This window comes from Cydia pomonella, chromosome 2, assembly GCF_033807575.1.
Source record: "Cydia pomonella isolate Wapato2018A chromosome 2, ilCydPomo1, whole genome shotgun sequence".
In the NCBI taxonomy this organism is placed as follows: Eukaryota; Metazoa; Arthropoda; class Insecta; order Lepidoptera; family Tortricidae; genus Cydia; species Cydia pomonella.
The window spans coordinates 13,171,255-13,183,946 of NC_084704.1; the positions used below are offsets into that span (position 1 = coordinate 13,171,255).

The following is a 12,692-nucleotide window of genomic DNA, read 5'->3' on the forward strand; positions in this document are numbered from 1 at the left end:
TACCGGCCTGTCTATTCGCGATTGTCACCTTTGAGAATAACTGACAGGCTATATCGTCCTGCGAACTGGTAATCAGTGATCCCCTTTAATTACGAGTTTCACTAATTGCCGCAGCGAAGTTGTCCATTTTATTATCCCCGCTAATGTTGCCGACTTGTTTGTCTGCCATTTGTTTTCCTCAGCCCCGTTGGAAAATCAAGGGGTGCCAAAACCAGCCAGGGTCGCGGAAGAGTTCCATTCTGGTCTTCATCGGCAAAAAATCCCTATAAGTATGCTTATAGTAGACATGAGAAATTCCCTCAATTCCTTGTGAAATCAATCATCAGAAATCGATTAGAACAGAAATATAGCTTATAATTGCAAAGCTGAACTTACTGAATAACATAACGACGCTGAGGAGTTCTGGTCTTTATCAGCAGTTACACTTCATCATATGTCACTTTTTAAAATATAAATGCTTGATTTGTTGATGCGAATACAAAAACCACTATAAATATGCCTATGACTTTTAATGAGGTCCCTCGATTTCTTATAGAACATAAAAAAAAACACTTAGAACCAAATTGAGAGCCTCCTTCTTTCGGAATTATAAATTCGGTAAAAAAAATCATGCAGCCGATTTGAGAACTTCCTCTTTTTGGAATTTTGGGGTAAAATAGCAGCCTCGCGAACTTACTTGACATTTTAGTTAGCCAATAATGCCACAAATTGACCTACGTTTTCTATTTACTTGCTATATGCTATAAATGTTGCTACATATAATTCTATATGCTACAAATGTTGTGCGCCATACATTTCTCAAGGTTTGATTTAAAATCTTTCATGTATTTTGTGACATTAAATTGATGTTGATGCAATTATTATACAGAAATCGAAATGTGGTATGTTAGTATGTGCATTGTATATGTGATGGTGTTGGTGTGTGGTTCAAAGTTGTAAATTATTTCATGATAAAATCACAATTTAACTAAATGTTGATAAAATTTAACAATCTGTGTAAATAATTAAACACGCAATTTTATGGTCGTTAATAATTTCATTAGTAATAAATATTGTACCGTATACTTAAAATATCTCATAGTAATTAAATATTCGTATTTGAAAAGAGACTAAATAGTTAATAGAATGTGCCTTCTATTTATTATTTTATCTGTCTCATACGGTAAGGCTTATTATATTTAATTAATCTTCCAAAATACATATATTTATTATAGTAGGGATTGCAAAATTATTATTCGCTTTACATTAATGAAATAATAATGTATGTTTACAGCGGCAGAACTGTTTGCATCTAAAAATGTCAAATTGGACGCAGACATACATATGGATCCCACATTCATTGAATTCATAAAACAAGGGCTTGATGAAGAATTGGAGTTAGGATATTTTAGAAGTCAATCGGACGGCGATGGTCCTATAATGGAGGTAATCAAGGACAATGCTTTACATGAGATTTTAACGGAAAACTTGCCTGAAATAACATCTGGGGGTAATTCAATATTAGCGCAAATACACAAATTCGAAGAACGATCACAGCAGAAAGGAATCGATTGTATCCAAGCTGTTGCTGACCATGTGCAAAATAAACTTAACTTATTACAAGCTGATTTGATTCCTGTAGTAAAAAAGATTAAATCCGATTATATTACCATGTTAAAGAAATACTTTTCTGACCTTGACAGGGAAAAACCTATTTTCGAAGTAGATAAAGAATATATAATTTTAGACATGGTCAATGTTGTTTGTATGATTAGAACCAAAATTGAGAAAATACTATTAAAGAGAATTCTTGCTTTGGCTGGAGATACAGAAGATGATGAAATAGAAATACTGACTGATACGCTTCGCATATTTAATGACAATGATAAACGACAGGAAATCAACTTCATGTGTTCGAATTATAAAATTTGCAGGCCAAATCCTGCATTTTCAGACTACCTGTTCAGATTTTTAGACGAAGTTTTGAAACTAGACGACAGTAAATTTCAACATTGTCTTAATAGAATTTCACAATTATTACTTACTAAGATATCATTCTTTAAAACGGTGTTAAGGGATAAACTTATTACTTTTTTGGAAACAAAATTGAACAATATAGCATCAGTAAATGTAAATGAAATGAGAGAAGTCGTCTCATTTTTACATTCAATTGTAATTCGACGGTATAAAATTAATCGTACAAATGACAAAAAAATACTCGACAAGGCTAAATCTGCATATATAATTCTAGACATCGTGGATACTGCATTTGGAATAGATGGCGATGATATATATGGCAGTCACATGGAGAAATGGATTTCATTAGTCAGAGAATTATCAACCAATATGAGAAATGATATAGAGACAACATTATACGATTTGATACAATATGTTGTTGAAGCTATGGCTTATAATTTTACAAAACGTGCTAAAGAAGAAATAATGGCATTGGCAGATATACTTTTCTATGGGAAAGTTGGAAAACAAGAAGGGACGGAATATTTGTTTACTGAAGGCTCAAAGTTTGTCAAAGGATTGCTTCATCGTTCAGAGCCAAAAAAACTTTGGTAAAACTAACTTATATGTGTGATTGCTCTTTCTCTCTCTTCTTTAAATACTTCAAATATGTTTCATGTATTGTTTATCGGTGCGATAGATTTAACAGTAAATAAATACCCGCGCAATATGGCTATTGTTTTAAAAGTAACGGTGTGGTCTTGTTCGTTCGATTTTGATGAGAAAAACTGGGTATTGTATGTTTGCTTGTTTTTTTGGATCCAGTGTTCAGGATTTACTTTGACTGAGAGAAAATAAGCAGTAAATATCTAATTTAAGAAAACATATTTTATCCTAGTTTTACCTATGGAAAGAATTTTACAGAGCCGGGCACAAGATGTTAGATACCTATGTAACACGGCAGAAAGAAAGATTTTAAATATGGCAAAGAATAAAGATCCGAAGTTAATTTTTCATCATTACTTAAATTTTATACCTCGTAATTCCTATATAAAAAATATTACCCATTAATTTACTTTAAGACCAACCACCAATGTCCGCGTGGCTCTAAAAATAGAACCAACATGCAGCAAAAACCTGCACCTATTACCTTCTTGACAATGTCGCCTTTCATGATGTAGGTATATTGTTAACGCTTGAACTGCTTGGAGCATGGGCAGGGTTGGCAGGAATAGATAGCATCTAGCGGACCTATCTTGACGAATCTCACGCGTTTGTCGTGCGTCACACGCTTGCTTGCTTCAGTAATTGGTATCTATGGATTGCTTACACAAGGTTCACATATATCGAAAGGTTTAACGTCTCTTTGACCAAATTTTCCTTTATGGAGAAACTCTAACTACAAAAAACCTTCCTATATGTTTAATAGGATAGACGCCTTTCTTTTTGCAAATAAGTATTTTTTAAGCTTGTGTGGAAATATCTTCATCACGTTCATAATTATTATTATTAATAATAAATAATGGTGAAATATCAAGATCAAGTACCGAGACCTAACCGCTAGCGATAGAGTTTTGTACAATTGCTGATCGTGCAAATGTAATGGTTGTAGAATAGTCAATAAATCAAAAGGTGTATTAATGGGTAACATAATTTTGTAAGTAAGTATAAAATTATAAATATGCATACACTTAATAATTGATTGGTGCATTGTATAATGCAACTTATTTCATCTATCTACACGGTGTTTTTAGGGTTCCGTACCTCAAAAGGAAAAAAACGGAACCCTTATAGGATCACTTTGTTCTCCGTCCGTCCGTCAAGACCCTTTATCTCGGAAATGCGAGGAAATTAGAACAATATACTCAGGTCTACACTTTCTTGAAGCTATGAAAATATCTAACTTCTAAGTTAACGTAAAAAAAAGATGCGGCCGAATTAAGCCGTAAAAATCATAAATTTCCACACTTTATAGTGTGTGATGGATGAGCACGGATATTTTTTCTTGAGTCATGGATGTTTTCTGTGTATTTAAGTATTTGTATATTATACACATCGTTGTCTGAGTACTCACAACCCAAGCCTTCTTGGCTTGCCGTGGGACTTAGTCACTTTGTGTAAGAATGTCCCTATAATATTTATTTTTATTTATTTATTTATTATTTATATTTTTGTCTAAGTACCTACAACACAAGCTTTATTAAGCGTACTGTACGAGTAGGACTTAGTCAATTTGTGTAATAATGTCCTCTAATAATTATATATAAAAAAAAATTGAAAGTGCACCGACACAAAACCGATATAACAATAATATTGGAATAATATTAGTTAGCTGTCATTCGTGCGTTCATTTCGCTCAGACAGACTCCCGCGCACATGACATAGTATCTCAGTGCATTTATTTGTGTAAGATTTTCCTATAATGTGTATAATTTCTAATTTCGACTTCATTTCTTGACGACGTGGTGCGATTGTTTGGGGATAAAATACTATAGGATCCTTTCATTAAAAATCGGCCAAGAGCATGCCGGGCCATGCTCAGTGTACGGTTCCGTAGTTACCATTCTGTCAGAATAAACTAATTGGAGTCTATTAGTAAGTATCATGGACGTTATAAGCATAAGGGAGTACCTTTGCAGCGCTTTGTACGTCTTTTAACTGAGTAAGTATTCGAGAAGACTTTTCGCAATAATTCAAAAACAGTTGGACCGATCATGTTCGCTATAGTTTTTATTGAAAGTACTTGTCAAGCTTTTGTTTCAAGTCTTATTTTCATATTTTTGGACTCATGGTTCAAAAGTTTGAGGGGGAACACATATTTTTTTCTTTCTGAGCGATTTTTTCAGAAAATATTCGCTCTATCATTGTGGGAGACCCTTATTCGTTTTAAAAGATTTATCCAACGATACCCCACACCATTCGGTTTAAGCACAAAAAAAAAATTGTGTCGGTGGTACCCTTAATTTTTGTTTCAAGTTTTTATTTTACCGTCCTGTCGCTATGCAGCTTTCTAGCACTAACGATGTCGGAGCAAAGCCGCAGACAAATGGACAGACGGACATGGCGAAACCTCAAAGGACGGAATCCTCAAAATGTACACAAAGATGTTTGTTTATTTTAAAATCTGCTGTATAGGTATGTAATATACTTAAAGTGTGCTTTCTGTGACCAGTATTGTCAATATTTATAAAATGCATAAATGCCAGTTGTTGCTAATGTCAAGGCTACGAACGGAAAATAAGAAAAATAAACAATGTTTTTCGAATAATGCGTCATTCTTAATTTTTTACCTCATTTTTATGTGTAGTATCTACCTATAGGTACTCCTTAGTATTTAACAAAGGTCCCATAGGACTAAAATGTGAGATCAGGTTCTTTTTTACATTTACAAAAAAAAAGAACAGTAACTAGCAGAAGTAACTAAGAAGGCGAGGTGTTCTAAATGATCTAACCACAACAACTTTATTATTAAGAGCACATGAGCGTGTGCACATAGGTAGATTATATTATACACCGTGTTTTTTTTGATTTGCGTTAATTTCGAGGGTGCATTCCTGAGCTTAAATTAAGTAACTTTCTCAAAGACACCATATTCTAATTAACTCCATTTCGGAGATAATCAATCATTAATTTTTATCTTATAAGACCCTTACGAGCGTGTACACTTGCTTTAGGGCCTGTTTACTTATTGATTAGTGTTTACTGCGAGTTCATACATTTGCTACTAAACGTAAGTACTCTCTCGGACGATCGACGTTCGAAATGACATTGATATGTCACAGTTTTCAATTGTTTGGTTGAGTTAAATGTAATGCCCGTGTTACAACAACGCTATATGCAACATTTAGTTAATTTTTATAAAAATAAAAATAGTAAAAAAAAAAAAATTTTTTTTTTTTTGAAAATTAATTATGCCATTTAGTTTCCTTAAACGTAGTTACCGATACCCCGAAGTTAACGAAATTCAATAAAAACACGGTGTAGATAATAAATAAATATTAAGTATAGGACATTATTACACAAATCAAAAAGTCCCAAAGTAAGCTCAATAAGGCTTGTGTTGTAGATACCTAGACAACGATGTATATACATAATTATAAATACTTAAACACCCATGACTTAGAAACAAAAAACAAATATCCATGTTCATCACACAAATATATGCTCTTACCAGGATATATAGATATATGAAAATTGCTACAAGGGGTGTAAATTATAATCGTCTACGGCAAACGAAATACAGTCATATATCTATATTCCTTATGTGTTATTTTATTTTATACAAAATTTGTTTCTAAAAATACCTTATAAAACATTAACTTCCTTAAGTTCTCACCTTACAAGCTTTCAGCCGAGTTGATGGGATCATCTAAACAGCAGGTCATGGACCGAAGGAATGCGCCACAAATAGCAGGCAAGTAAACATCCGCAACGGATTTAGAAGTTCCTTTGTGATTTGTCTGACATATTCCTTACCTGTCGAGAGACTAACCAAAATATGGGAATATTTTTGATGTGAACTTTACCTTCTCCTAGACCACGGGGACAACGCCGTCCTCGAAACGTCGGAGGTTAATTTAAAAACTTAATTATACGCGTTTTGCCAGATAATAAAAAGTAATAATCATGAAAGTTAAAAAAATAAATAATTTCGGGGCAATCAATTACACAGATCGACCTTGCCCCAAAACGAAGCAAAGCTTGTATTATGGGTACTAACTAGGCGACGATATACATACGTATATAGATAAATATTAGAAAACACCCATGAATCAGGAACTACCCACTAAACCAAACCGCTGCGACGATATACATACGTATATAGATAAATATTAGAAAACACCCATGAATCAGAAACTACCCACTAAACCAAACCGCTGCGACGATATACATACGTATATAGATAAATATTAGAAAACACCCATGAATCAGGAACTACCCACTAAACCAAACCGCTGCGACGATATACATACGTATATAGATAAATATTAGAAAACACCCATGAATCAGGAACTACCCACTAAACCAAACCGCTGCGACGATATACATACGTATATAGATAAATATTAGAAAACACCCATGACTCAGAAACTACCCACTAAACCAAACCGCTCGTTTCAATCAGTGAATATGGGAATCGATATGGAAAAAGATACTTACAGAAACCAACTTTAGGGTAAGTGACTGACAAGTCAAGTTAGTTTCTTTTGTCAAACTATCAAAACGATTAGCCACTATGGAGTTTCTAATGAAAAAGAAAAAAATATGAAAAAGTGTATTATGTTAAACATATTATACAATTTGACAACAATTGAATGAGTCCTCCTTGTAAATATATGTATATCTGTATCACGAGAACCCGCTCTTTCTTAAAGTTTGTACATAATATTTATATAACTTAAGCTATTGTTATTAAAATTAAAACATTTATTGTAGTTTAATATCAATTAAAGTTTACTGTTTGTAGTGTGTGTGTGTGTGTGTGTGTGTGTGTGTGTGTGTGAGAGAGAGAGAGAGAGAGTGTGTGAGTGTGAGTGTGAGTGTGAGTGTGTGTGTGTGTGTGTTTATGGACTTCAGTTTATAAGTAATTCTGTTTCTTTATAATTAAGGGATTCTAACCATCTTTTAACAGTAATTTTGCATTTAGATAGCGGTATGTGATCAATTGGTAGTTTATTGTTTATAGCATTATACAAGTGAGCAGATTGTGTCGTATTTTGTCTTTTGGCCTACATATGGTGTAGGAACAGCATTGTGCTTTCGCTGACGGAGTGAAAGTTGTGGTTTGTATGTAAATGATTTATGTAGTTTGAAAATATAATTTAGGATGTATAGTTTTCTTACAGTGAGTATATTTGAAATTTTATACAGTTGAAAAGTTGGGAATCGGTATGGTTTGGAGTACATTACTTTAAGTAGGCACCTTTGCCCTCGTTCTGCCTGTATAATTTTGGTTTTGTTGGCTCCACTCCAGACTGTGATACAGTATGTTATGATAGATTGAGCAAGTGCGGTATAAATTTGGATTTATAACGGTTTTGAGGCTATGTATCGTATTTTTTTTTAATCCATGTAAGTTTTATAGCCCTGGAATTAATAAACCTAATACCTTATACTTATATCCTACCAGTATGTCCACCCCCGGGCCTCAAGCTCCAAACCAAAAAATCATATAATCAGTTGAACGGTTAAGTATGAAGAGGTAACAGACAGACAGGCAGAGCTATTTTCGCATTTATATTAGGGATAGTCTTTTCAATAACCAGCCCGCTTAGCCAATATGCCAATCGGTTACGCTTCGTAGTTCGTAGTGAACGAAACGCAACTGTTACTGTCACGCAAATACGGAAGAAAAATATAGAGAGATGACTACGCCACGCTACGGAGCGTTAACAATTGGCATGTTGGCTAAGCGGGCAGGTGTCCAGATATTAATTGTAACGATATAAATCTACCCAAGTTTGAAAAGATAAATATTGCATTCACGTCAGGCGCTCTAAGTTCCAAGTGTTCCAACCGCTGTCGATACGGTGTTAGCCCGCAATTATTGCAGCTTAGTCAAATGTAGTCCAACTCAGTTGATACATGACGACTATTAGAACGTTAATCGCGACCCAGGAATTAATAACTTGATTAAAATCTAGCTCGAAACCTTGCTATAAGATATCAAAGTCATTCGTGACTTGTAAAAATAGTAAATTCATCTTTAATTGATCCGACACGCGCTTAAAACAAATTTTGAAAAAATATTAATATTGTTAAAATATTTATTTATTTAAGCATAAAATGCATCACGTTGAATTTATGAAAACATCTTTAATATCTCTGGGTATGAAAATTATCATATGCTACTGACGTCCTTCCATTTTATAAAAACATTGAAGTAAGTTGAAGCCGAGCATACTGGTAATGTACGAAATAATACCTCACAGGCGTATTCTGATCTCAGTGACAAGCCATGAGTTAGATCTGAATCGGTTATGGACCTGTACTGTCAGTGTCAAAAGTGACGTTTTTAGGGTTCCGTACCAAAAAGGTATTTATGTAAGGTACATGTTGTATGGACCGTTACAAAACTATTTTTTTATATACAAATGGTTTTGAAGTACAATGTAGTGTACTTAACATACTTAAGAATCATAGACCTGGAGGTTCATTATTAAGTACATAATGTTAACATACATGCTAACAGTATAAAGAAAATGAAATCATGAGGCATACTTAAATTCTTTTTTCCAGTCTTCAGAGCTAAGTCGTTATCTAAAATAAAATTTTAAAATATATTTTTAATTTTAAATTTTATATGAAAAATTAAGGATAATTACGGCAAAACGGGTACCAACATAAGGGTTCCGTACCAAAAAGGTACAAAAGGAACCCTTATGTTGCGACTCTGTCCGTCCGTCTGTCTGTCTGTCTGTCACATCGCTAAATATCTCGAGAACCACTTAAGCTATCGATTTGAAATTTGGAATAGTTATGAACAACGCTAACCCAGATACATTGAAAGTATTCTTTTTTTACTTTATTTTCAATAACTATGAGAAATGCCCAATATGAAGAGGGGGCAAAATTTCAATGTCAAGTGGCTAGGTCGAATGGGGTATCATTTTAAAGAGCTCAAATTGCCCATGTGAAAACAATTTTTATTATTTTTTAGTAGTAGATTTTTTTTTGTATGATGGAAAATGTAAAAAAATCCCCCTCTTATCTCCGAAGTTTAGCAAAGGAAAATTACGTTTTTTTTTTACATAACATTAACATGATTAAACATTTTACAGGAAAAATATAATCAGACCTCTATCTTGATAACTTTTTTTTAATTAACAATAATATTTCCGAATTTAGTTTGCAATTTAACCAATTTTAGATGTGTTTATTACACTTGAAATTTCTATGAGATTACATTAAAGGCACCTTTTTCAAATAAAATTAAAAAATGTGAAATCGGTTCACATGATAAAGAATTATCTTCGAAAACCCAACATACGTGCATTACATCGCGCAAATTAGTTAGACAATTTACCGATAGATGGCGCAGTACAAAATTATACTTAGTATAGGTACTTCTGATCAACCTTTATAGTTACACGAGATAATTCAAAGTTTGTACGGAACCCTCGGTGCGCGAGTAAAATGAACTAACACTTGACCGGTTGACTCTTTGTAGAAGAAATGTCGCTTTTGACAATGTCAGAAAAGATTTATTTATTTATTTAACCTTTATTGCACAATACGAAAAAGTACAAATGGCGGGCTTAAGGCATCCATAACCAAACCAGATCTAATTCGTGGCTTGTTATTAAAATCAGAATACACCTGTCAGGCGGCGTCAGATTAGAGACATACGTATTTGCGTACATAATACTCTTGTTAGATGTTTTCTTTTTCATGAAAATTCCGGCTTCCGGCTTTTGTTTATTAATTTATTATTTAATGACAGCTAGAGAACAAGACTGATATAGCCTGCAATGGACTTAACTCCTACGACGGTATACGAGTTGTCAAGTCTTTCCGTAAAAAAAAATCTAAGTTAACTAAAGCCAAAAGCAAAGGTTTTTGAAGCTAGAGCAATTTTTTCAACACTTTTTACTATTATTAATATCTGTGTCGGACTGTTTTGCTTTATTTGATATTTTTGTATCTTAAGGCGCTATGAGCACTTCGAATATTCGCAAAAACGGCCTAATTTACTAGGCCGCAACGAGAAGCAATGGTATTCAAAACTCACATCAATTAGAATATAAATCAAAACAGTCCAACACACATAATCTAATTTCAGAAGAAGAGAAGGAAAATAAGATCTCAAAAATTTCGTTACATTTGGTAAAGTGTTGGAGGAGGAAACAGTCGAGTACGAAACATCATTTTTTGAGATTTTTACACAGGATTTTTCGCCTAACCTGGCGTTGTCTTTATTGTACTAGTTTTAGGAGTTGCTTCCGTTAGCGAGACGGATATATTCACCTACAATATTTAAATATCAGCTCCCGTATCCTCTTAAAGTACCCTTTTCAATGTATTTATTTACAAATATTAAAGGCCCTTTTTACAAGCCTCATTACATTATTTTATACACATGTAACAACAACTGACATTAAATAAGATAAACACCGGCACCGAGTCCAGTTTACAAGTAATTGACAAACTTGCTTGAGCACAAATGAAATGCAAATTATTTACTCGCGTAGAGAAAAGTACACTCTACAATACTTTTACTGGACAATTTGTTCAAATTTTAACTTTATTATCCAGTATTATAAAGCCTACGTACAACGAATTGATAGGTATAAATGTCGGTGTTGGAATGCTAGTATTGTACAACCTATAAACCTTTTTTTGATATAACCTTAGAATAATTTTAGGATTTATCTATGATTCTCGTTAATTAAAATCTTTGTATGACTTATCTGCTAAACACCTGCTAAAGACGTAGCCAATAATTCGAAACACATTTGTCATTGTCAATACCTAATATAAAGTAACAATATGCACAAAAAAATTTTTTTGGCACAAACTTCTATCGCTGACTGTACTTTTCTTCATAGGCAACTAATACTCATCCGGACACTTCTAACAACCCCAAACGTATAGCTTGCGTTATTTTTTCACAGAGTTCCCATGGCCACCTCCTGTCTTCAGCATCAGATCAGCTCCATATCATCATAATATTGCATTTCATCAAAACTTCAGCTCAATCGGGAATCGGGTAATGGGTCTAATTTAGCTTCCAAGATTTGACCAACACTAACTAACACACAGGCCACTTGCACCAATCCTTAACCCGGGGTTAATTGGTTAAACCTTGAGTTACCATGGTTACCAGTACAATTTGACACTGGGTTAACGATTTAACCGGTTAACCCCGTGTTAAGGGAATGGTGCCAAGTGGGCCTATTCACACTAACATACATACTAACAGGGCAAGTTAAATAAAAGCTTGAAAAAAGAAATTGCGCAAAATATTTTGTTACTCAGTGTTTTGTACACATATATTAAAAATGCACCTTATATTACCGTTGAGTGTACGCAAGTCAAGCCAGTGCCGGTAAACATTGACTTGGTGCACCGTGTACACAAGCTGAGGTTGACGATCTGTCACGTCACGTGGCCTGACGTGTGTCACTAGCAGGGCTAGGGCATGTTGCATAGAAGTGGAAGTAAGTAGATATGCTTTATAGTTATTTTATATTTTATATGTGAGTCATTTTAATTACACATACCCTTCAAAAAACCACCTAAACTAATTTTCACTGCAGATCAATTGTTGTTCTTTATACTAAAATAGTTTAAGTACCTTACTGATCAAATAAATATTATTTTTAAGAAAGCAGGTTTTGTGAATTAGTTTTCCGAACTTTTAAAATTGATTATAGTAAACACCCCTATAATGGAACAGGCACCAGTAATGGGATGGTATAGAAAAATCCTGTAAAACAAGTATTTACCATCAGCTTTTAATCGCTGGCAACATTTTACCATAAACAAGAGCCAAAGAGCTGCTTAAGTTTATTTTTTCATTGATATTTGATAGTTTGAAAATTAATGGCTCCATACATTCCATGACTGGAGCAGAAAAACTATAAGTAGTTTTAATTAGTTAATATTAACCAATTGCAGTAGCTTTCATTCAATACATAGGAAACATAAAGGACGAATTGGACATCAACTTTTAAAGCATAAAGCGGTATAAATTTTACAGATGTCGGTGAAATATCAAAAATACTCCAAATTTTCTCTTAAATGTTCCTTGATTG

The 12,692-nt window shown here is 33.6% G+C and overlaps 1 protein-coding gene across 1 annotated transcript; it reads left to right on the forward strand.

Moving 5' to 3' along the window:
• The first annotated feature begins 464 nt into the window (after window positions 1–464).
• LOC133534420 (uncharacterized) lies at window positions 465–2,951 on the forward strand. The gene is made up of 2 exons (XM_061873526.1): window positions 465–1,162; window positions 1,274–2,951. Exons 1-2 carry the CDS (start codon window positions 1,126–1,128, stop codon window positions 2,548–2,550), a joined length of 1,314 nt encoding a protein of 437 aa, XP_061729510.1. The 5' UTR covers window positions 465–1,125; the 3' UTR covers window positions 2,551–2,951.
• The last annotated feature ends 9,741 nt before the right edge of the window (window positions 2,952–12,692 follow it).